At 37.8% G+C, this 26,474-nt stretch overlaps 2 protein-coding genes and 1 pseudogene across 4 annotated transcripts in view; 2 read left to right on the top strand and 1 right to left on the bottom strand.

Annotated features, from left to right (window-relative positions):
• USP50 (ubiquitin specific peptidase 50) overlaps positions 1-9,483 on the top strand; it is a gene marked incomplete at its 5' end in the record, with an annotated part of 31,266 nt that extends 21,783 nt beyond the window's left edge. Inside the window, one exon of the mRNA XM_082649538.1 lies at positions 9,051-9,483. Within this exon, the coding sequence (XP_082505664.1) occupies positions 9,051-9,242 (192 nt within the window). The 3' untranslated portion in view covers positions 9,243-9,483. The remainder of the gene's footprint in view (positions 1-9,050) is intronic.
• An 828-nt stretch (positions 9,484-10,311) lies between these two features.
• The window catches only part of USP8 (ubiquitin specific peptidase 8), a 59,417-nt gene continuing 43,254 nt past the window's right edge, over positions 10,312-26,474 (bottom strand). For both annotated transcript variants that reach the window (XM_082649711.1, XM_082649710.1), the window contains 8 exons: positions 20,044-20,121; positions 19,372-19,634; positions 17,413-17,625; positions 16,180-16,390; positions 15,036-15,272; positions 14,169-14,311; positions 11,314-11,446; positions 10,312-11,145 (listed from right to left, as the gene is read on the bottom strand). In XM_082649711.1, the coding sequence (XP_082505837.1) occupies positions 10,960-11,145; positions 11,314-11,446; positions 14,169-14,311; positions 15,036-15,272; positions 16,180-16,390; positions 17,413-17,625; positions 19,372-19,634; positions 20,044-20,121 (1,464 nt within the window). In that variant the 3' untranslated portion in view covers positions 10,312-10,959. The remainder of the gene's footprint in view (positions 11,146-11,313; positions 11,447-14,168; positions 14,312-15,035; positions 15,273-16,179; positions 16,391-17,412; positions 17,626-19,371; positions 19,635-20,043; positions 20,122-26,474) is intronic.
• LOC309819502 (ATP synthase F(0) complex subunit C2, mitochondrial-like) lies at positions 24,873-25,545 on the top strand (annotated as a pseudogene). Its single transcript has one exon. The product of its transcript is annotated as an ATP synthase F(0) complex subunit C2, mitochondrial-like (transcript).

Raw genomic sequence — 26,474 nt, 5'->3', positions numbered from 1 at the left:
TAGTTCTATTTGTAGTTTTTTAAGGAACCTCCATACTGTTCTCCATAGTGGCTTTACCAATTCACATTCCCACCAGCAGTGCAGGAATGTTCTCTTTTCTCCACACCTTCTCCAGCATTTATTGTTTCTAGATTTTTTGATGATGGCCATTTTGACTGCTGTGAGATGATATCTCATTGTAGTTTTGATTTGCATTTCTCTAATAATTAATCATGTTGAGCATTCTTTCATGTGTTTGTTGGCAGTCTGTATATCTTTTTTGTAGAAATATCTATTTAGAAATGTCTATTTAGAAATATCTTCTGCCCATTTTTGGATTGGGTTTTTTTTAATTATTGAGCTGCATGAGCTGCTTATAAATTTTGGAGATTAATCCTTTGTCAGTTGCTTCATTTGCAAATATTTTTTCCCATTCTGAGGGTTGTCTTTTGGTCTTGTTTATGGTTTCCTTTGCTGTGCAAAAGCTTTGAAGTTTCATTAGGTCCCTTTTGTTTATTTTTGTTTTTATTTCCATTTCTCTAGGAGGTGGGTCAAAAAGGATCTTGCTGTGATTTATGTCAGTGTTCTGCCTATGTTTTCCTCTAAGAGTTTGATGGTTTCTGGCCTTACATTTTAGGTCTTTAATCCATTTTGAGCTTATTTTTGTGTATGGTGTGAGGGAGTGATCTAATCTCATACTTTTACATGTACCTGTCCAGCTTTCCCAGCACCACTTATTGAAGAGGCTGTCCTTTCTCCACTGTACATTCCTGCCTCCTTTATCAAAGATAAGGTGACCATATGTACGTGGGTTTATCTCTGGGCTTTCTTTCCTGTTCCATTGATCTATCTTTCCGTTTTTGTGGCAGTACCATACTGTCTTGATTACTGTAGCTTTGTAGTATAGTCTGAAGTAAGGGAGCCTGATTCCTCCAGCTCCGTTTTTCGTTCTTAATATTGCTTTGGCTATTCGGGGTCTTTTGTGTTTCCATACAAATTATGAAATTTTTTGTTCTAGTTCTGTGAAAAATGCCAGTGGTAGTTTGATTCGGATTGCATTGGATCTGTAGATTGCTTTGGGTACTAGAGTCGTTTTCACAATGTTGATTCTTCCAATCCAAGAACATGGTATATCGCTCCATCTATTTGTATCATCTTTAATTTCTTTCATCAGTGTCTTATAATTTTCTGCATACAGGTCTTTTGTCTCCTTAGGTAGGCTTATTCCTAGCTATTTTATTCTTTTTGTTGCAATGGTAAATGGGAGTGTTTTCTTGATTTCACTTTCAGATTTTTCATCATTAGTGTATAGGAATGCCAGAGATTTCTGTGCATTAATTTTGTATCCTGCTACTTTACCAAATTCATTGATTAGATCTAGTAGTTTTCTGGTAGCATCTTTAGGATTTCCTATGTATAGTATCATGTCATCTGCAAACAGTGACAGCTTTACTTCTTCTTTTGCAATTTGGATTCCTTTTATTTCTTTTTCTTCTCTGATTGCTGTGGCTAAAACTTCCAAAACTATGTTGAATAAGAGTGGTAAGAGTGGGCAACCTTGTCTTGTTCCTGATCTTAGTGGAAATGCTTTCAGTTTTTCACCATTGAGGATTATGTTGGCTGTGGGTTTGTTATATATGGCCTTTATTATGTTGAGGAAAGTTCCCTCTATGCCTACTTTCTGCAGGGTTTTTATCATAAATGGGTGTTGAATTTTGTTGAAAGCTTTCTCTGCATCTATTGAGATGATCATATGGATTTTCTCCTTCAGTTTGTTAATATGGTGTATCACGTTGATTATGATTTGTGTATACTGAAGAATCCTTGCATTCCTGGAATAAACCACACTTGATTATGGTGTGTGATTCTTTTAATGTGCTGTTGGATTCTGTTTGCTAGTATTTTGTTGAGGATTTTTGCATCTATGTTCATCAGTGATATTGGCCTGTAGTTTTCTTTCTTTGTGACATCCTTGTCTGGTTTTGGTATCAGGGTGATGGTGGCCTCGTACAATGAGTTTGCGAGTGTTCCTCCCTCTGATATACTTTGGAAGAGTTTGAGAAGGACAGGTGTTAGCTCTTCTCTAAAAGTTTGATAGAATTCACCTTTGAAGCCATCTGGTCCTGGACTTTTGTTTGTTGGAAGATTTTTAGTCACAGTTTCAATTTCAGTGCTTGTGATTGGTCTGTTCATATTTTCTATTTCTTCCTGATTCAGTCGTGGCAGGTTGTGCATTTCTAAGAATTTGTCCATTTCTTCCAGGTTGTCCATTTTATTGGCATAGAGTTGCTTGTAGTAATCTCTCATGATCCTTTGTATTTCTGCAGTGTCAGTTGTTACTTCTTTTTCATTTCTAATTCTATTGATTTGAGTCTTCTCCCTTCTCGATGAGTCTGGCTAATGGTTTATCAATTTTGTTTATCTTCTCAAAGAACCAGCTTTTAGTTTTATTGATCTTTGCTATCATTTCCTTCCTTTATTTTTCATTTATTTCGGATCTGATTTTTATGATTACTTTCCTTCTGCTAACTTTGGGGTTTTTTCATTCTTCTTTCTCTAATTGCTTTAGGTGCAAGGTTAGGATGTTTATTCGAGATGTTTCCTGTTTCTTAAGGTAGGATTATATTGCTATAAACTTCCCTCTTAGAACTGCTTTTGCTGCATCCCATAGGTTTTGGGTTGTCGTGTCTCCATTGTCATTTGTTTCTAGGTATTTTTTTATTTCCTCTTTGATTTCTTCAGTGATCACTTCGTTATTAAGTAGTGTATTGTTTAGCCTCCATGTGTTTGTATTTTTTACAGAATTTTTCCTGTAATTGATATCTAGTCTCATAGCGTTGTGTTCGGAAAAGATACTTGATACAATTTCAATGTCCTTAAATTTACCAAGGCATGATTTGTGACCCAAGATATGATCTATCCTGGAGAATGTTCCATGAGCACTTGAGAAAAATGTGTATTCTGTTGTTTTTGGATGGAATGTCCTATAAATATCAATTAAGTCCATCTTGTTTAATGTATCATTTAAAGCTGTGTTTCCTTATTTATTTTCATTTCAGATGATCTGTCCATTGGTGACAGTGGGGTGTTAAAGTCCCCTACTATGATGTGTTACTGTCGATTTCCCCTTTTATGGCTGTTAGTATTTGCCTTATGTATTGAGGTGCTCCTATGTTGGGTGCATAAATATTTACAATTGTTATATCTTCTTCTTGGATCGATCCCTTGATCATTATGTAGTGTCCTTCTTTGTCTCTTCTAATACTCTTTATTTTAAAGTCTATTTGGTCTGATATGGGAATTGCTAATCCAGTTTTCTTTTGGTTTCCATTTGCATGGAATATCTTTTTCCATCCCCTTACTTTCAGTCTGTATGTGTCACTATGTCTGAAGTGGGTCTCTTGTAGACAGCATATATATGGCTCTTGTTTTTGTATCCATTCAGCCAATGTGTGTCTTTTGTTGGGAGCATTTAGTCTGTTTACATTTAAGGTAATTATCAATATGTATGTTCCTATTCCCATTTTCTTAATTGTTTTGGGCTCGTTATTGTAGGTCTTTCCTTCTCTTGTGTTTCTTGCCTGGAGAAGTTCCTTTAGCATTTGTTGTAAAGCTGGTTTGGTGGTGCTGAACTCTCTCAGCTTTTGCTTGTCTGTAAAGGTTTTAATTTCTCCATCAAATCTGAATGAGATCCTTGCTGGGTAGAGTAATCTTGGTTGTAGGTTTTTCTCCTTCATCACTTTAAATATGTCCTGCCACTCCCTTCTGGCTTGCAGTTTCTGCTGAAAGATCAGCTGTTAACCTTATGGGGATTCCCTTGTGTGTTATTTGTTGTTTTTCCCTTGCTGCTTTTAATATGTTCTCTTCGTATTTAGTTTTTGAAAGTTTGATTAATATGTGTTTTGGCATATTTATCGTTGGATTTATCCTGTATGGGACTCTCTGTGCTTCCTGGACTTGATTAACTATTTCCTTTCCCACATTAGGGAAGTTTTCAACTATAATCTCTTCAAATATTTTCTCAGTCCCTTTGTTTTTCTCTTCTTCTTCTGGAACCCCTATAATTCGAATGTTGGTGTGTTTAATGTTGTCCCAGAGGTCTCTGAGACTGTCCTCAGTTCTTTTTGTTCCTTTTTCTTTATTCTGCTCCGCAGTAGTTATTTCCACTATTTTATCTTCCAGGTCACTTATCCATTCTTCTGCTGTAGTTATTCTGCTATTGATCCCATCTAGAGTATTTTAAATTTCATTTATTGTGTTGTTCATCGTTGCTTGTTTCATCTTTAGTTCTTCTAGGTCCTTGTTAAATGTTTCTTGCATTTTGCCTGTTCTATTTCCAAGATTTTGGATCATCTTTACTATCATTATTCTGAATTCTTTTTCAGGTAGACTGCGTATTTCCTCTTCATTTGTTAGGTCTGGTGCATTTTTATCTTGCTCCTTCATCTGCTGTGTGTTTTTCTGTCTTCTCCTTTTGCTTATCTTACTGTGTTTGGGGTCTCCTTTTTGTAGGCTGCAGGTTCATAGTTCCCGTTGTTTTTGGTGTCTGTCCCCAGTGCCTAAGGTTGGTTCAGTGGGTTGTGTAGGCTTCCTGGTGGAGGGGACTAGTGCCTGTGTTGTGGTGGATGAGGCTGGATCTTGTCTTTCTAGTGGGCAGGTCCATGTCTGGTGGTGTGTTTTGGGGTGTTTGTGGACTTATGATTTTAGGCAGCCTCTCTGCTAATGGGTGGGGTTGTGTTCCTGTCTTGCTAGTTGTTTGCCATAGGGTGTCCAGCACTGTGGCTTGCTGGTCGTTGAGTGAAGCTGGGTGCTGGCATTGAGATGGAGATCTCTGGGAGATTTTCGCTGTTTGATATTATGTGGAGCTGGGAGGTCTCTTGTGGACCAGTGTCCTGAAATTGGCTCTCCCTCCTCAGAGGCACAGCACCGACTCCTGGCTGCAGCAGCAAGAGCTTTTCATCCACACGGCTCAGAATAAAAGGGAGAAAAAGAAGCAAGCAAGCAAGCAAGAAAGAAAGGAAGGAAGGAAGGAAGGAAGAGAGAGAGAGAAAGAAAGAGAGAGAGAGAGAGAGGGAGGGAGGAAGGAAGGAGGAAAGGAAGGAAAGAATAAAGAAGATAAAATAAAGTTATTAAAATAAAAAATAAGTATTAAGAAAAAAATTTTTTTAAAAGAAGAAAATAAAACGGACAGATAGAACCCTAGGACAAATGGTGGAAGCAAAGCTATACAGACAAAATCTCACACAGAAGCATACACATACACACTCACAAAAAGAGGAAAAGGGGAAAAAATCATAAATCTTGCTCTCAAAGTCCACCTCCTCAATTTGGGATGATTCATTGTCTATTCATGTATTCCACAGATGCAGCGTACATCAAGTTGATTGTGGAGCTTTAATCCACTGCTTCTGAGGCTGCTGGGAGAGATTTCCCTTTCTCTTCTTTGTTCGCACAGCTCCCTGGGCTCTGCTTTGGATTTGGCCCCACATCTGCGTGTAGGTTGCCGGAGGGCGTCTGTTCTTCGCTCAGACAGGACGGGGTTAAAGGAGCCGCTGATTCAGGGTCTCCGGCTCACTCAGGCCGCGGGGGAGGGAGGGGCACGGAGTGCGGGGCGAGCCTGCGGAGGCAGAGGCCAGCATGACGTTGCACCAGCCTGAGGCGTACAGTGCGTTCTCCCGGAGAAGTTGTTCCTGGATCACGGGACCCTGTCAGTGGTGAGCTGCACAGGCTCCCTGTAAGGGGGTTGTGGATAGTTACCTGTGCTCGCACACAGGCTTCTGGTGGCGGCAGCAGCAGCCTTAGCGTCTCCTGCCTGTCTCTGGGGTCCGCGCTTTTAGCCGCGGCTCGCGCCCGTCTCTGGAGCTCCTTTAAGCAGCGCTCTTAATCCCCTCTCCTTGCGCACCAGGAAACAGAGAGGGAAAGAAAAGTCTTTTGCATCTTCGGCAGGTCCAGACTTTTCCCTGGACTCCCTCCCGGCTAGCCGTGGTGCACTAACACCCTGCAGGCTGTGTTCACGCCGCCAACCCCAGGCCTCTCTCCCTGCGCTCCCCAGGACTCTCCCTGCGCTCCAACTGAAGCCTGAGCCTCAGCTCCCAGCCCCCGCCCGCCCCGGTGGGTGAGCAGATAAGCCTCTCGGGCTGGTGAGTGCTGGTCGGCACTGATCCCCCATGCGGGTATCTCTCCACTTTGCCCTCTGCACCCCTGTTGCTGTGCTCTCCTCTGCAGCTCCGAAGCTTTCCCCCTCCGCCCCCCACAGTTTCCGCCTGCGAAGGGGCTTCCTAGTGTGTGGAAACCTTTCCTCCTTCACAGCTCCCTCCCACTGGTGCAGGTCCCGTCCCTATCCTTTTGTCTCTGTTTATTCTTTTTTCTTTTGCCCTACCCAGGTACGTGGGGAGTTTCTTGCCTTTTGGGAGGTCTGAGGTCTTCTGCCAGCGTTCAGTAGTGTTCTGTAGGAGTTGTTCCACGTGTAGATGTATTTCTGGTGTATCTGTGGGGAGGAAGGTGACCTCCGCGTCTTACTCTTCCGCCATCTTTCCCACGTCCCCTTGGAGTTTTTAATCTTGCTATTTATTGCCCTCTAACTCTTACTCATGGTGAATTGTTTCCTTGTATGCTCTGTAATACTGAATTGTGAGTTCAGCATCACTGGGTTTTTATATGTGGGTATCCTGTGTAGCCTGAATTAAGGTGCATCAATCAGAAAGTAATTCTTTTTGCCAAGCAACCCCAAAACACTTTTCATTCTTACCTTAAATTCACAGGATTCTGAGACACAGTAGTGTAAATTTGAATCCCCAACCAAAGAGAAGCCAGGTCTGTGGTAACGACTTTCCAGGAATGACTTTTATTCTTTGTACCCAAAGCCTAAGCTAAGCTAAGCACTGGAGGGTGGATTTGTTCCCCCCCCTAGTTTATTCTTTTATTGAGGGTGCCTCCCTTTAAGAGGTTGTGGCTATGTGTGTGGATTTCAATCCAACTCCTCACCTTGCAGGGACTTAGGACTTTACCTCCAGCCCTTGTGTGACCTTTAAAACCCAAGCACTGTGGTTCCAGGGACCAGAAACTGTCTTTGCTCTCAGGCAGTCACAGCATTAACCACACATCATGCTCATCTTTTATTTACTCTGTTCTTGGACCCTGGAGATTACTCTCACTATACAATCTTTAAAGTTAGCCATATATTTCAAAGGGTATTTACCATGTTTTATCCAGCATTCTTTTTTTTTTTTGGCTGGTTGAGTCTTCGTTGCTGCGCATGGGCTTTCTCTAGTTATGGTGTGCAGGGGCTACCCTTCGTTGTGGTGCATGGGCTTCTCATTGCGGTGGCTTCTCTTGTTGCTGAGTATGGGCTCTAGGTGCGTGGACTCAGTAGCTGTGGCTTCTGGGATGTAGAGTGCAGGCTCAGTAGTTGTGGTGTATGGGCTTAGTTGCTCTGCGGCATGTGGGATCTTCCTGGACCAGGGCTCGAACCTGTGTCCCCTGCATTGGCAGGCAGTTTCTTAACCACTCTGCCACCAGGGAAGTCCCTATCGAGCATTCTTTACAGTTTCATAACTAAGGCTTTCAGGCTAGCTAATTGCCAAAATTACTGAGAATGGAAGTCTAGAATGATGCTTCACCCTGCCCTATTCTACTATGTCAATTTTGTTTGTTTACATTGTCATCAGAACAGAACATATTCCAGCCATAATCTGTGTAGTCACTTTAGAACATTACTTCATCATCTGGATCCACCAGATGTTTTGTTTTTCTCAAATTACATCACACTATTATGGGCACCATTTTATAAATAAGGAATTTTAAGCATATCAGCTTAAGGTCACATGGCCAAGACCAGGACCAGAGTCTGAATCTTTAAAATGTCAGCTTTGGGATATTTCTCTAAGAGTTAACAGGAGATGTGGGGAAGATGAAGGTCTAAGGGAGCACGTAATAAGTACCTCCTATGTGCTAGCACTATAAGAGAGACAGTAGTTGTATAAGACAAGGTCTTATTACCCATTTTAAAAGATAGGGGAATTAAAGCTCAGAAAGGTTAAATAATTTCCTTAAGGTCATTGTGCAGTATTAGAGCTGAATTCATAGAACTGACTAGAAAAATCCATTTTCTTCCCTCTACCCCAGGGGTCAACAAACTTAAAAAGCTAGATAGTAAATATTTTAGGATTTGCAGGCCATGTATTCTATAGTCTCTCTTGTAACTATTCAACTTTACAGTTGTAGTGTGAAAGCAGCCACTTAAAAACATAAACAAGTGAGCATGGCTGTGATCCCATAAAACTTTATTTAAGGACATTGAAAAATCTGAAGTTCATATAATTTTCACACATCACAAAATATTATTCTTCTGATTTTTTTCAACCATATAAAAATATAAAATGCATTCTCAGTTCACAGGCCATATAAAAACAGGCAGCAGGCTGGCTTTGACCCATGCGCAAATGGTTTGTCAACCCCTGCTCTATGCCATACCACCTTCTGAGAAGTGAAGTTCTCCAATGCCTTTGTTTCAAACATTGCTTTACTGGGTTAGGGAAGACATGGGAAAAAGAGAATAGAACAGGTTCTTTTTTGGGCCTTGGATGACCAAGGGAGCTGTTGCTGTACAACCTCCTCAAATTGTGTGGTAGCAGTATGCAGTTGTTTTAATGTCTTGTTCCAATGTTAAATATCTTTTTTCATGTCTATCTTAGACTGTCTTCAAAATTAAACTATAAGCTCATTTAGGAAACATGACTATTTTCTTATTTTAAAATTTCCTTTGACGTTTAATACTCTATGTACAGTTGGTGCTCAGTAAGTATTAACTGATAAATATTAGAAGATGCCAAATACTATCCTATTTCATTCACAGTCTATTAAATAATCTATGGACACAATATATAACCATTTCAGTGACATGAAAAATATACCAGTCGTCAGGCTATATGTATGATTTAACATAATGTATGATTTAGCTTTTAATCCAGTATAAGGGACAATTATAAAAATATTTCTTGGCCCTATCATTTGGGTTCTAATATTTAAAGTATTCAGATGTAAATACTGTGTGACATTCCTTTCTCCCCTAGAACCACTCTGGTGATCTGGATGGTGGCCACTACACTGCTTTCTGCAAAAACTCAGTGACTCACGCCTGGTATAACTTTGATGACACACGAGTCAGTGAGATTCCAGATACTTCAGTTCAAACTGCTACAGCATATCTCCTGTTCTATAGCTGCCAGCCCTTTTCTATACCTATACAAAAACGCAAGAGTTAGGAAAATGGTGTTTCCTGAAAATTGCAAAACTAGCAATTAGAACCTGGTACTTAAGTTTTGCTTTGTCATTAAAACTCTTGCAACTTACTTGCGTCACTGACATTTTTAAGTCTTTCTGGAATGTTACGCAACCTTCACAAGGTAAGTCTATAAAAAGATGGGTCCTGGCCCACTGAAAAAGGCAGCATGAAAATGATGCAATGCTAACGAATGGGGACCTTCAAAGCAATCAGATTATAAGTATTATGTTCAGGTTTCAAAGTACAGTGTTTATTAGTGTGTATTATTTTTATCATAAACTATCTCATAATAATTATATATATCCAACAAATTATTTTCCAAAGATACTTCATGGAGCTAAACCAAAATAACTTTTGTTCAAGTGGCTCTGTGAGGTTAGGAATGTGATTTGAAAATATTTAATTGTTCAGATAATTTAGGCAAGAAACTATAATCTCTCAGACTAATTGTAGAACATGAAAAGTTGTCAGTTTCACAATTCAACACCTTCCTTTCATCTTCTTCCTGAGTGTCCACTAATGGTGACATCTTTCAGAAGCACCTTTAGAATCTTGTTTTTATATTTATATATTGACTTTACCTATAACAACCAAGTCCCTGAGGTAAATGATAAATTCTAAGCTCCTCTATCCCTTTTAATACATCACTTTGTAAAGATGTGGTTTATAATGCAGTTCACTTTGCAGTCATGTCTGACTCATCTCTTTTTATCTATCTTAATCCTAAGAATTCTACTACTCTTGATAGAATGAGTCTGGGCATTAAGTTATTTGTATTTTACTCTGACTCCCAACTCTGAGCGCATCATAAGTGCTATGTGCAGTTCAGGGTCAAGGTAAAGGATGAGTGGAATCAAGTGATGCAAAGGAATAAGTGTACTAAATTTTAAGTCATTGTAGTGGTATAAAGAGTGTATGTATAAAATCTGTAATTCTACTGTTCTATGTTTAATAATATAAAATTAAAGACAGAACACTTACAGGGTTTTAAATTATTTTTCTCATTAAGATTTTAATGTAGGTGTAAATGAAAATTCTCATTTAAAAAATTAAAGAAAAGTTTCCATTTATTTTTTTAGAATAAAGATTTAGTGCACAAATACAGCCCAAAGCCAACAGAAAAATAGCTTTGCCCTGTCATTTGCCTAAGAAAGCACTGCAATTACTCAGAATAGGCCAAAAGGAAAGAAAAAAAAAAGCAATCCTCTGAGTTCTAGGCTTCACAAAAGGACCACATCTTATACTATGTACATCGATTTGATGTGCAAGTGTGCAATAAATATATACACATACATTCCTATCATCTGTTTTACATCATTCTAGAGTATTCATAGATCAAGCTGGGATTTAGAAATGTGAAAAGGCCATAACAGTAAAAAGGAAAATAAAGGATACAATGGTTTTTAGACCAGTAGAATAATTATGCTTAGCTAATTATTTTAACTTTGGAGCAAACTAAAAAAGTTGTTTTGAAATAAATGGTACCTGTAAGGAATGCTTACTGCAATACTCGTTAAATGTGCTTGGTCAGTTGTTCGATAATAGCACTGACCTGAAGTATATGGTATAGTAACACAACTCTCACTGTCCTAGAATTCCTTTAAATGGCCAGCTATAGCTATCCAGAATCTTTAAGCATTTCAAGAATTGTGTTGCTCAGCCTGTTAAAAGATAACTAGCTTATAACCTACTTCTCCTTATGTGGCTACATCAGTTACTCGTGGTCCCAATGACGTATAAAAGAGGATATAAGCTGCTGAAGATTTCACAGAAGAAACGGAAATATCAGAAACTTCATGATCATCAAATTTAAACCACCGCTGTCTTGCTGCATTTTTACAATAGGCAGTGTAGTGGCCTCCATCCAGCCCACCATAGTGATTCTGTGCCAAACAAGACAGAAAATCAAATCAAATTGAATTATTTAAAATATGTCAATAATTTCAAAGACTTATGTTGCTCTTACTTTCCTATGAGGTAAGGAACCACTTGAAACTGGGTTTTTTAGTTTGCTTCTAAAGAAACTGTATTTAGTTTAATGAGATACTTACCGAAACAGAAAACAAGTTATATTTCCTCAAATTGTTCTTTGGACCAATAACATACTGTGACAAGTCAAGATTTTCTAATGGGAAGTCCACAGATGTCTGTAATTTTTGCTTCCATCTGCCATCATAGGAAAAACTGTAGAGCATAACATTACAGCAATTACACTGACAGACCAAAGACATCAGAATGAACCCTAATTCATTCATTAACAATCCAGATTTTTAGACAGGACCATAAAATCCATTTCAAACACACAATCAGAATTTTAATAGTGGAGGGACCTGTTAAAGACACCTGGTTTGGGACTTCCCTGGTGGTCCAGAGGTTAAGACTCAGCGCTTCCAATGTACGGGGCGTGGGATCGATCCCTGGTTGGGGAACTAAGATCCCACATGCCGCATGGTGCAGCCAAAAAAGAAAAAAAGAAGAGAAAAAAAGAAGAAGAAAAAGATAACGTAAGTCCCCTACATACGAATCTTCAAATTGTGAACTTCCAAAGACGTGAATGTGCCCGTGTATGCCAGCTGTTGTACTGTACTACTATACTTTTCAAGGTACTATACTGTAAGATTAAAAATATTTTATTTTATTTTTTTGTGGTACGCGGGCCTCTCACTGTTGTGGCCTCTCCCGTTGCAGAGCACAGGCTCCGGACGTGCAGGCTCCGCGGCATGTGGGATCTTCCCGGACCGGGGCACGAACCCGTGTCCCCTGCATCAGCAGGCAGACTCTCAACCACTGCACCCCCAGGGAAGCCCTGTTTTATTTTTTGTGTTTGTTTTTTGTGTTTGTTTTTTATGTATTATTTGTGTGAAAAGTATTATAAACCTATTACAGTAACGCCTATTACTATATAGTGGAGTTAGTTGGGTACCTAGGCTAACTTTGTTGGACTTACAAATGAATTGGACTTACAGATGCACTCTCAGAACAGAACTCGTTCGTATATAGGGGACTTGCTGTACTTGGTTTCATTTGTTTTACAAATGAAGAAACTGCCGTACACAGATATTAACACATTATTGACCAGAGACGTATTAATACGTCTTTTGTTACCCGAACGTATTGACTGTAGGCATTTCAATATTCATTTACATAACAAATCGCCAGCCGCAGGCGTTAGTTTCTGCAAAAATCCCCCATCAATAATGAGTTAAATGTCTAACCGCCGGTCAAACAGCTAGAGTGGTAGAGGTAGGGCCATACCTTGGTCCCTTAATCCGTAGACCCAGCTAAAGCTATTAGATTAGTCTTCTACAAAGGTAAAAAGTTATGAAAAGCCCCATTTATAATGCTAATCACCACAAAAGTACAGAGGAATGACAGAGGAGAGCTGCTCTAGATTTAAGCTTGTACTTTTGGGGACACTAGAGCTGGTAATTGCAAGCACATAAATTAGTGACTGAAATAATGGCATTCCATTATCCTGACATATTCTGCTTCTTTAAACACCAAAATACTGGTTATTTCAGAATTATTTTTTAAAAAATGAACTCTGAACCATTTATACTTTTAGATATTCTCCAAGAGTAATACACAGCATTAAAAATCTTAACAGAACAAATGTGTAATCATTTATAGAATGTTTATACCTCCACAATCTGCAAGAAGCAGAAAAGGACAACTGATATAAGCTTTTGTTAGAAAATTTACACAAGAAGAATTTGAATATATCAATGTGGAAATTAACATAAATAACTGCCTAAGAATCTCCAATAATATAAGAGGAAACAAAAAATTAAAAAGAAATGCTTTCTTTGAAACAAAAATTAGAGCTCTCAATAAACAGATGAAACTTCCTTTTAAAGTTTTTCCAAAAAATGACTTAAAGTTGTCACTCCACAGATGGATACCATAAAGACAAAGAATCAGAGCAAAAGACCTGGCACGTGTTTTACAACTCTCTCGCCATTATTCTTCTACTGCTATAGGTCCAGATCTTTTTCATTGGCTGGAAAAATATGGGCAAAAATATGTCTGCACTCTACAATGGCATCCTTAATGTTTTATCTTTAAAAATTATACTTTAAAAAAACTCATATATTTCATTTTCAGCACAGTATTTTTTATGTTTACTATATTGTTTGAATGATAAATTTTATCTAATAGTGTGTTATTTATATTGTATAACATTATTTTTATACATTTTCACTGAATGCTTTGTAATGATTTAAAATTTTCATATTTGAAATGCAATAATTTAGTTTCACTGATTTTATTTTTAAAATTTTATATTGGATTATCATTGATTAACAATGTGTGTTAGTTTTGGGTGTACAGCAAAGTGATTCAGTTACACATATACATGTATCTATCCTTTTTCAAATTCTTTTCCCATTTAGGTTATTATAGAATATTGAGCAGAGTTCCCTGTGCTCTACAGTCGGTCCTTACTCATTATCTATTTATTTTTTATTTTTAATTTTTTTGGCTGTGCTGCGTGGCTTGTAGGATCTTAATTCCCCGACCAGGGACTGAACCCACACCCTCAGCAGTGAAAGTGCAGAGTCCTAACCACTGGGAAACCAGGGAATTCTCTTGGTTATCCATTTTAAATATAGCAGTGTGTACATGTCAATTTCAAACTCCCAATCTATCCCTCCCCACTAGTTTCACAGATTTTTAAAAACAGAATTATATGAAAGAGTGATGCTGTCACTTTGCCCTGTTATTACAGACACTAAGGTGAACTAGAATCTCATCATTTCTGCCTAGTTTCCCTAGAGATACCCTAACCAGATGATCTTCCTTTGTTATACATCCTAAGCAGGTAGTAAAACAAAGTGTTTAGAATAAAAGACTTAGAAGTCCTTCATCTAAAAAGTACTAAACACTAAGAAAAATGTGTCCCTTTTACCGTTTCAGATGCACTAAAAGTACAGGTGGCAACTTCCAGATTTCTATCTTTTTTAGCGAATCCCGTCGAGTTCTGCAATGACTGCAGTAAAACCTGTTGTTATCTGTGAGTTTTTCTTCTTTGGAAAATAATCTAAGGCAATCCTAGAGGCAAAAACAAGTAGTAGATACTTGTTAATATTTTCAACACAGTATTCCTGAGCATCTATTCAATAAGTTACTCTGCCAGGCATGAGGAATACAACAGTAAACTATTACAAAACAGTTCCTGCCCCCACAAAGTTTATGATCTAGTGAGGGATGCAGACCCAGATGGGAGCTGACAGTGACAAAGAGTGTGGCGAGTGGTGGTGCTGCCAATGGTGGAGGGAAGAAGTCCTGCATGCCCTGAGAGCACTGAGGAACTTCTACCTGGTGGCTCGGAAGTTCTGACTAACAGGAAGCCAACACTAAAGGGTGTCAACAAGCTCTCTAAATCACACCGCTGTTGTCTGCAAAACATATTTATTTGACATACCCATGTAGAACAAATTCCTATAAAACTGTACCTAAATTAAAGTCAACATACAATTTTCCAAATTAACTTTTAAAACTTCTTCAATAAATACAAACTTTAAAAAAAATTATTAACTCTAAAAGAATATTTTATAGGAAAATATCTTTTAAAAAGGAAAATTTCTTTTTAAAAATGCTGGTTTTTTCCTAATCTACAGAGGCCTAATTAAAACAAAATTTTTGTTTAAGTTTTAACCTGTAAAATGTTTATGGGGAAAACAAGAGAAATAAATTACTGAATAAAGTACACCTCTATGTGCATATGAACAGAATTTTTCTTCAACAAATCATTTTCTCTCAATCCTAAACTTACCTGTAATGTACATTTACTTGTAGATGCTAGTGGTAGAGACAGATACATGAACGCCTCAAATGTCCTAGACTTTCTGTGGCAGGTGAGGCACTGTACTGTGGATTTGAATTGACCCTGAAAAAGGGCAACAATGATAGATTCATTGAGCTGCTTGTGCTTCTGCCAAGCGTGTTCTGCAGCTTTAAAGTCATCGAGATGATCATTATTTTCTTCTTTATGTCTCTTCCGATTATCAGCCTGGAAATAAAATTTAGACTCTATATTAATATCTCAAAGTCAATATTTAAATATAAAATTGAAAGAGTATATTAAATACAAACACTCTGCAGATTCAGAAACACTTCTTGTTCTTTTCAGAAAGGAATTCTAATCTCATCAAGTGCTACAAAAAAATTCTAGCCAAGAAAACCTCCTAAAATACCAAAACCCACTTTATCAAAAGGATGTAACTTGTTGCAATTGCTCAACAAATTTTTATTTAAAGAGCTGAAAAGTCTGGTTTTGAAAAGACATTCCACATATAGCTGGGAGTTAGGACTACAACTAGACAGATGTTATTTTGCTGTCCTAGTCTCATGGATGGATACATTCTATCTATCTACCTACCTACCTACCTACCTACCTACCTTCACACACATATACACATATAGACACACACAACATACATATATTCACACACATATACATATATAAGTGTGTGTATCTATTTGTGTATGTCTGTGGTTGCTGGTAAGAAAGGTGACCCCAAAGGTTCTGAAAGAGGACAGCTTGGTGCTAAAAAGAAGCCACAGTACACAGACTAAGATGCCTCAGTAATAACTTTTCACATGAATCATTCGGTCATGTGGGTCACAAACACAGCATCTCTGACAACTATTTTTACAAATTTACAACGTTTACAAACTTCTTGCAGTAATACAACCTGTTAACATTTTCATAAGTAAATACAAATTGCATATACTTCCTTTCAAATATTAGACGTATCAGTTATATTTGTTTTAAACTTCCATGCCATAGTACAGAGTCACTAGGTTTCAATAAATTAGCACCGAACAATCACCAACTATAATTTTAAATTGCTATAAAAATGAGTACAATGTTAAGCAACCCTAAGGGGCCTCTGCAACTTAGAAAAATTTCTTACTTTATTAAGATCTTCATGGAGACCATCCATTAGGAACAGAAGCAGTTCTTGTGAATCTTGCTGGCTGTATCCTGCAAACTGGTCATTGATCTTCCCAATAGTGATTTTAAAGTCTTTTGGACTGATATACCTGTACTGTCCTGTCCACAGGGCTTTCATGATTATGCCAAATTCTTCCGCCACTTCACCTTTATGCCCCAACAAATTTGACCTTTGCAAATAAAATTAAAGTTACAAAAAAGCAATACAGGAATTATAAAAAGCCAAGGTACAGTGGGTTCTTGACATCAATACTGTAATATGTGACCCTACACTACACTAAAATACTTATTCACAGGTTTATTACCAAATACCTATCTGAATCTTACTTTTATTACACCCCTCCAACTTGCTTCTTTTTGGCTGCCAGCCCTGCACGGTCTCCTATTCCTTATCAACAGGCTCCAGTTTAAGACAGTGTGGTTCCACCTTCTTGTACTGTTCCTTTCCTGTTGTCCTTTACCAATCAGAGGAGGCTTTTCTCTACACTGTTCTTTTTTTTTTTTAAAACATCTTTATTGGAGTATAATTGCTTTACAATGGTGTGTTAGTTTCTGCTGTATAACAAAGTGAATCAGCTATACGTATGCATATATCCCCCTCTTGCGTCTCCCTCCCACCCTACCTATCTCACCCCTCTAGGTGGTCACAAAGCACCGAGCTGATCTCCCTGTGCTATGCTGCTGCTTTCCACTAGCTATCTATTTACATTTGGTAGTGTATATATGTCCATGCCGCTCTCTCACTTCGTCCCAGCTTACCCTTCCCCCTCCCTGTGTCCTCAAGTCCATTCTCTGCATCTGCGTCTTTATTCCCGTCTTACCCCTAGGTTCTTCAGAACCATTTTTTTTTTTAGATTCCATATATGTGTTAGCATACAGTATTTGTTTTTCTCTTTCTGACTTACTTCACTCTGTATGACAGTCTCTAGGTCTATCCACCTCACTACAAATAACTCAACTTCATTTCTTTTTATGGCTGAGTAATATTCCACTGTATATATGTGCCACATCTTCTTTATCCATTCATCTGTCGATGGACACTTAGGTTGCTTCCATGTCCTGGCAATTTCTAGACTGTTCTTAAGAATATTTTCCTCTTTCCTAATTTGACATCTCTGGAACTGGCTGGTAAGGAAGCGTGGTTAGATCACCCTTTTAATACTGTACTGCAAAAAGTATGATATTTCTTTACCTATTAATATCATCCTGATAACAGTTGCGGTTGAAATAATCAGCCAGATGTGGAGTATTACATAGGCACTGCAGTATTGAGTTCATGTAACAAGTATTTCCTAAATTACGAAGTCCGGTGAGAGCTGGTCCAGATCCTCCAAAAACAGGATTGAGGTTCCGAATTTGAGAAGCAGAAAGCCTTGTGATCTCAGTTTTAGGGTAGCTTGTTGGCCTAAGGAAGAAAAAAGTGTATAAGATACTTTAAAATGCACAGCACCTGAAATGAAGGTTCACACTACAAAGGGCAGTAAACTCCAGCATCTGTACCAGTGTATTCAGTAATCTTGCAAATAGTTATTAAGTTAGCTCATAAGGTAATGGGTCTTACAGGACATTTAGTATCTAGGTTAACACTGGTTATATTCTGTGACTCTCCCATGAAACAAACACCTTTAACCTCTTATGTGAGTCCATGGTTTTTTACAGATACCCTGAGATAGATTCTCTGGCTTCTCATGAACAGGTAGAGTCTTCTAGTAGAGAAGGTTCTTTCAAACTTCTTTAAATGATCCCAGGAAATTTAGCATTACCATATGTTGTATTCAACCAGAATGCCAAACAAGGAATCAAAAAAAAAAAAAAAAAAGTGTATGTGTGTATATATATATATGGTACTGTGGAGTATATTATCAAGCAGGCAGAGGTTATTTGGGTACTATAACCTAAAGTCTAGAGCTGTGCTGACAAATATGGTAGTAGCCACTAGCCACAGGTGGCTATATAAATTTAAGATAAAATTTAAAATTTAGCTTTTTAGTTACATTAGCCACAATTCAAAATAGCCACTACCATACTGGCCAGCACAGATACAGAACATTTCTATCAACATGTCTATTGGACAGCACTAGACTAGAGAATGCCTCCAAGACTTTTGTTACTTAGTGTATTTGATGTATATGTGGAACTTCTAGAACTGCTACAGCATTAAGAAAACTCCTAATTGATAAGTCTTTCTTTTATTATTGATCCTAAGTATATTTCCACCTCTGAAAGGAATACTGAGAACAGATTATATTTCAACCACCTTTTCTTTACACATGGCTCAGGTGTATGCACTCATGTGCTATTTCTCTGTTCAACACAGATAAAAAAATACATGAACTGCATATGCTGTAGTTTTTAAAACTGTCAAATTAACAAACTTTCATAAGAATGATAATTCAAGAAGGAATTACACCTCACCAGCTTTAATAGTGAGCCCTAAAATCTATAACTAGATTTACCAATTTTACAAAATCTCCTCCAGGTAAGTCCTACCTGGCAGGGAAGGTTCTCATGAGGAAAATATATTAACTACTTTTTGCGGAGATGATTCTGAAGAGGCCAAAAAGACAGCCTAGTTAGAATTCCTTAGCAATTAAGAGATTGTATTTAATAAATAGAAAAATCCATTTATTTTCACTTCCATCTATCCTACATCCCCCAAAAGTAATGATCAGAAGTGGTAAATAGAAGCTGATACACACTATAATGCTCATTACTTTAATACTATGTAAGTTTACTCCCACATTACTGGCTGAGTTAAAAAAAAAAAAGTTTGGAATTTAAGAGCTGCAGCAAGACATACTCAATAATTCCATAAATTATGGTCCTCAAAAGGAGATTTAGGGATCACAGGAAGTTTATACAACACATCTAAGCAGTCTATGGCACACTGCCTTAAAACTTAACAAGGTGTATACTTTTATATCTACATGATTACATATGATAATCCTCTGTGATATATTTAAGTTAGCACTTGGGAGAAAAACCAAGGACATTTAATCCATTTATTTCTTTTTTCCTCTTTAGTAAATAAAGGCTGGGACAGCCATCCACAGAATTTTCTGACGCCCTGATGTTAATAAACTGATATGCTTAGAGTAGAAGTTTTCAAATACAGCAGATGATTCGTTTCTAGGAGTCAGGATAAACTTACTTGGTTTCCCGATTAACTGTTGGAGTTACTGCTGGTCTCCTCTTCTCTTCCTCTTGAATGGCTTGGGTTATATCTGGGGAGGAGTAGGAGCGCTTCAGCTTGGACGGTTCTCTATCCCGCTCGGCAGGAATCTGTGGCTTGGCTTTATGAGTTGGAGGGGTGGAAGGAGGTGCTGATGAAGGAGCCATTTCCGGTGGATACATATGAACAGTGTTGGTGGGCGAATGATAGTAACGAAAAGTTCCAGTGATAGGGTCAAGAAACTTACATGGGGAAAAACAAAGGTCAGAAAATGATGAACATCGAGAGAACAACAACAAAAATATCACTCAAAAGTATTTCACTGATGAATTTACTTCTGGATTAAAATTATTTGAATAAAATGGTGATAATCACTTCTATAATTAAACTTTCAAACAACTTCAGGTTTTAAAGTGATACACTGTTTCTCAATGACAAATGCCAGGATGTTCATATACTGTAGCCATCATCCCAGATTGGATACTGAAAAATCTAACCCTGCTGTAATTAGGGAAATGAGTTATGTCCTTTATAATGAAGAAACAGAATCCACTCTGCATTAGAGAAGATGCAGAATAAACAAATACATGTTTTGTTTTTTAAAAAAACAGTGACCATGTAATTTATTTCTGTGCTAATTTTGAATTTTACCTTGGCCCAGCCTGAAGGCAGTCCTGGTACGATCCTCCCCATTTCTTCACTTCGTGCTCTTGTCAAAGGCTCTCGAGACTAAAGAAAAAAAAACAAAAAAGTAAAAGATTTTTAAATTACATTTTGCCATATACAAACTTAAGCTACTTGTACCAAAGAACCAAAATGCCTTGTGTTGCTGCCCTTAATATTTTTTAAAACAAGTTCAAAGATGAAGAACTATACATGTTTTCTTTCTTTTTTTAAATAGATCTTTATTGGAGTATAATTGCTTCACAATACTGTGTTAGTTTCTGTTGCACAACAAAGCGAATCAGCCATATGTATACATGTCCCCATATCCCCCCTCCCATTCTCCCTATCCCACCCCTCTAGGTCATCCCAAAGCACCAAGCCAATCTCCCTGTGCTATATTGCTGCTTCCTACCACCCAACTATTTTACATATTTGGTAGTGTATATATGTCGATGCTACTTTCACTTCGCCCCAGCTTCCCCCTCCCACCCCAAGTCCTCAAGTCCATTCTCTATGTCTACCTCTTTATTCCTGCCCTGCAACTAGGTTCATCAGTACCATTTTTTCTTTTTTTAGATTCCATATATATGCATTAGATTACAGTATTTGCTTTTCTCTTTCTGACTTACTTCACTCCGTATGACAGACTCTAGGTCCATCCACCTCACTACAAATAACTCGATTTCATTTCTTTTTATGGCTGAGTAATATTCCATTTATATATGTTTTTTTAAAGTCCTAAAATTATCACAGCAAGGGGAAGGAGTGTGTGTGCACAAGCCTATAATAACAGTGACTTTTAAAAGTTTCTCTAAAAAAACAAACACAGGCTTCCCTGGTGGCACAGTGGTTAAGAATCCACCTGCCAATGCAGGGGACACAGATTCGAGCCCTGGTCCGGGAAGATCCCACATGTTGCAGAGCAACTAAGCTTGTGTGCCACAACTATTGAGCCTGAGCTCTAGAGCCCGTGAGCCACAACTACTGAGTCCTTGTGCCACAACTACTGAAGCCTGCGTGCCCTAGAGCCTGTGCTCTGCAACGAGAGAAGCCACTGCAATGAGAAGCCCGCCCACCACAATGAAGAGTAGCCCCTGCTCTCTGCAACTTGAGAAAGCCCGTGCACAGCAACGAAGACCCAATGCAGCCAAAGAGAAAAAAATAAATTTATAAAAGAAGAAAAGAAAAAATAATAAATTGGACCTCATCAAAATAAACTCCCAAAACAAAAAAAAAATAGAAACACAAAGACAATTTCACTTCTAGGTGTCAACACAAAAGAAATGAAAATACATTTCCATACAAAGACACTTAGATGCAAATGTTAATAGCAGCATTATTGGTAACAGCCCCAAAGCAGAAGCAATCCAATGTCCATCAAATGTGGTATATCCATACAATGGAATACTACTCAGCAACAAAAGGAATAAACTACTGATACGTGGTACAATATAGATGAATGTCAAAAAATTACGGTAGGTGAAAGAAATATACAAAAGACTATACATATATTATTTGTATGAAATGCCTAGAAGAGGCAAATCTGTGGAGACAAAGATTAGATTCATGGTGCCTGGAATGGGGAGTGACTATAGCTGGGCACAGAGATCTTTTTGGTGTGATGGAAATGTCCTAAAATTGGATTGCATTAAAACTGTTTCACAACTCTGAACTGAAATCACTGAACTGTACATTAAAAATGGATTACTTTTATGGTATTCAAATTATACGTCAAGAAAACTCTTAAATAAAAACAAAGGCAAAGACATCTTATAAAAAGCCTAAATATTTTAAAAATTGTGATGAAATATAACATTTACCATCTTGAACATTTTTAAGTGTATAGGTAAGTGGCATTAAGTATATTCACACTGTTGTGCAACCACTCTCCAGAACTCTCTTCATCTTGCAAAACTAAAACTCTGTACCCATTTAAACAACTCCGAACTTCTCCCAACCCCTAGGTCCCTGGCAACCACCACTCTACTTCCTGTCTCTATGAATTTAACCATTCTAGGTACCCTATATAAATGGAATCAAAGAACATTTGTCCTCTTGTGACTGGTTTATTTCACTTAGCGTAATGTCATCAAGGTTCATCCATGTCAGAATTTCTTTTTTAAAAGCTAAATAATATTCCATTATATGTACATACCACATTTTTTATAGATTCATCTATCAGTGTATACTTGAGTTACTTCCATCCTTTGGCCATTATGAATAATACTCTATGAATATGGGTGTATAAATTTCTCTTTGAGGGTCTGCTTTCAATTCTTTTGGGTATATAACCAGAAGTAGAATTGCTAGATCATACAATAAGGCCTAAGTATCTTTTAATTTCATAAAATGAATAGAACATATCATCATACTTTAAATAGGAAGATAAGGATCTATTCCCTTTAGCATATGAGTGGACCCATCATGCAAAAACAAGCAAAAAATGCTACCAAAGATAGCAAAGATACCCTCAGAGAGAAGATCTTAAGATGGAGGAGGATGATATGGTAGAGATAACCACATGGTTATAATCCATGTTTTCTTTTCCTACCCAATGAACTGTTGCTTACTTTATTTCTTTCAGTGCCTTCTGTATTCTCTCTAAAAGTTCCAGTCTTTAGAATTCCACTTTCTGGTTGTCCTTTAATCTTAACAGGCTATAAAATTATTAAAATCAGAAGTGAAACAAAACTTTAACTTTTCCCCAACAAAAACCTACCTATCACTAGCTAATACAAGCAAATCCATCAGACTGCAAATGTAAAAAGAGAAAAAAAAATGAGGCTCTGAAAAGTTTATTTGATTTTACTGTCAAATTAGACACTTAAAATTAAAGGTGGCGGGGCCCATGTGGGATTTCCTAACTCCAAAGGTAAAGAACTAAGAAACTTTGATGAATCAGTGGTGGGGAAGAGATGTCAATCACAGTGGATTATGACACACTGATTCATAATACATGGCCAAATATAAGATGTTAGGTCATTAGTGTACACACACCATGGCCTCTTGTGAACATTATCCTTTTATTTAAATCTCTTATGATTTTGGCTACCTTGAAAGTGGTAGTGATTTAAAATCATTAACGTGTTAAACAGAATGAAGCGATTATAGAATTTCATACAGAGCAATATTCAGGAGTGCAAAATTCATTTTATATCCTCTTAGAACTTCTCATAGATGCTTTAAGAAATTCACTTTAATCTTATAGATTTTAAAAATAACTACAGTAAAGTAAAAACTTAAAAGTGTGATAACTTAAACAAAATTTATTCCAGAATAAATCACACATTTTGCCTACTTTTAAAAGGATCATACAATGAATGCAATCTTAACTTTTCCTTGTGTTACATTATAGGAAACATTAAAAAACTACATGTGATCATCTCAGGGCTATTTAGACTTGTATGCATATTTGGCACCTATACTAAGTGACCCCAGAAATACGAATGCTTTAAGTTCTTAAGACTACCTGCCTCTGGATAGAAGGTGGCTTTGGAATTTAACTGCATATGTGATTCACAGGCAACTTACTTAACCTCTAAGCTTCAATTTCATCTGTAAATTGAATTCCTCATAGAGTTATCATTAGGAGGAATAAGTAAGATTATGTATCAATAGTAGAAATACCTGGCATATACTAGCTACACAATGAATAATAGTTAAATGGTAAGAGCTCCTAAGTTCTGATTCTTCTATGAATAAAGTTAGAGAATTTTAGAACATGAGCTTCATTTTCCTAACTTTGGATGTTTAGAAGGCTTTTGCATGGGACCTACATCTTTGATAATTAAAGTTACTAGGTTAAGTGTTCAGTGGATAAATGTGGCACTAATATGAATTGTTAATTTTGGTATATGCATAAACTGCTGCTTGAGAAGTATAGAAATTGATGTTCAATAAAGACAGTATTTCACCTCCAATTAGAATTCATTTTCACACTACCAAAAATATATTTCCATTTATATGAAATGTAAAAAGGGCTATAGCTGTTCTTACTATTATAAAAACTTATTTGTTAGAAGATGACATCATACTATACATAGAAAATCCTGAAGATGCCACCAAAAAACTACTAGAGCTCATCAATGAATTTGGTAAAGTTGCAGTATACAAAACTCATATACAGAAATCTGTTGCATTTGTATACACTAATAATGAACTACCAGAAAGAAATTAAGAAAACAATCCCATTTACAATTGCATCAAAAAGAATAAAATAGGGACTTCCCTGGTGGTCCAGTGATAAAGAATCCACCTTCCAATGCAGGGGATGTGGGTTCGATCCCTGGTCGGGGAACTAAGATCCCACGTGCCGCAGGGCAACTAAGCCTGCGTGTCACAACTACTGAGCTCACACACCTCAACGAGAGAGCCCGCATGGCACAAACTACAGAGCCCATGTGCTCTGGAGCCCACACACCGCAACTACAGAGCCCTCATGCCCTGGAGCCCACATGCCATAACTAGAGAGAAGAAGCCCACACCACAACAAAAAGCCTGCGCTGCAACGAGAGATCCCACATGCTACAACTAATACCTGATGCAGCCAAAAAAAATTTTTTTTAAATAAAGAAAATAAATAAATATTAAAAAAGAATAAAATATATAGGAATAAATCTAACTAAGGAGGTAAAAGACCTGTACTTGGAAAACTGTAAGACACTGATGAAAGATAATTGAGGATGCCCCAAACAGATGAAAAGATAATACTGTGTTCATGGATTGGAAGAATTAATATTGTTAAAATGTCCATTCTACCCAAGGCAATCTACAGATTCAATGAAATCTCTATCAAAACACCAATGGTGCTCTCTATTGTCTTCTCTGCACTGGGAGCAGCTCTCCTGCCATGGCCCTTCAGCCCCTGAAAATGTACACGTGTGCCAAGTTCATTTCCATCCCCTCCTTGATCAGGAGAACCTCTCCACTAATGAGCCGATCACTGTCTGCAGTGGTGCTGAAACAACTGGAGATGCTGACAGATGAGAGCCACAGCAGCTTGGCAACCCCGAGTCCCCTGACCACCTCACTTATTCCTAGTCGCTGCTTCCAAACCAGTGCCATTTCGAGGGACACTGACACAGCAGCCAAGTTCACTGGAGCTGGGGCTGCCACAGTAGGGGTGGCTGGCTCTGGGGCTGGAATTGGGACTGTGTTTGGGAGCCTCATCATTGGTTATGCCAGGAACCCTTCTCTGAAGCAACAGCTCTTCTCCTACACCATTCTGGGCTTTGCCTCTTGGAAGCCATGGGACTCTTTTGCCTGATGGTGGCCTTTCTCATCCTCTTCACCATGTGAAGGGGCTGTTTCTACCTCCCATAGTTCTTTCTCCCGTGTCTTGTCTGCCCTGTATGTTCCTTTTCCTGTACCACCCCAGGCAGCCTGGGGAAAGGGGTTGGCTCACGGTTTGACAGAAGGAAGACAAATAAATACTGTATTAATAAGAAAAAAGATAAAAACAAAACAAAAAAGACACCAATGGCATTTTCCACAGAACTAGAACAAATAATCTAAAATGTTTACAGAAACACAGAAGACCCCAAATAGCCAAAGCAATCTTAGGAAAGAACAGAACTGGACGAATCATGCTCCCTGACTTCAACTACAAACCTACAGTCATCAAACCAGTATGGTACTGGCACAAAAACAGCCACACAGATCAATGGAACAGAACAGAGAGGCCAGAAATGAACCCACACTTACATGGTCAAATTAATCTATGACAAGGGAGGAAGAATATACAATGGGGAAAAGATAACCTCTTCAATAAATGGTGTTGTTGATGGATCAGGTCTTTGAGATACATAAGGAAGCAAGTAATTTTTTTCCACACTTCTTTTTATTGGACGAAATAATTCAAAGTATGTATGCATTATATAGTTCAGCATTCAAAGAGCACTGACATTTTATTAATATTAAAAATAAGCCAGGAGTTCCCTGGTGGTCCAATGGTCAGGACTCCACGCTTTCACTGCAGTGGCCCTGGGTGCAATCCCTGGTCGGGGAACTAAGATCCCGAAAGCTGTGTGAAGCAGCCCCCCAAAAAACAAAACCAAAACCAAACAAACAAACAAAAAAACCAAGAGAGAAGATGTAAAACAAACAAAAGAAACCCAAAAAACAAAACAAAAATGGTGTTGAAAAAACTGGACAGCTGCATGCAGAAGAATCAAACTAGACTATTCTCCTACAACATGCACAAAAATAAATTCAAGATGGATTAAAGACTTAAATGTAAGACCTGAAACCATAAAACTTCTAGAAGAAAACACAGGCAGAACACTCTTTGACATTGGTCTTAGTAATATTTTTTTGCATATGTCTCCTCAGGCAAAGGAAACAAAAGCAAAAATAAACAAATTTTGACTAGATCAAATTAAAAAGCTTTTGCACAGAGAAGGAAACTAACAACAAAA

Source organism: Grampus griseus, assembly GCF_964374135.1.
Source record: "Grampus griseus genome assembly, chromosome: 2".
NCBI classification, from domain to species: Eukaryota; Metazoa; Chordata; class Mammalia; order Artiodactyla; family Delphinidae; genus Grampus; species Grampus griseus.
This window is presented reverse-complemented; position numbering and strand designations above follow the sequence as displayed.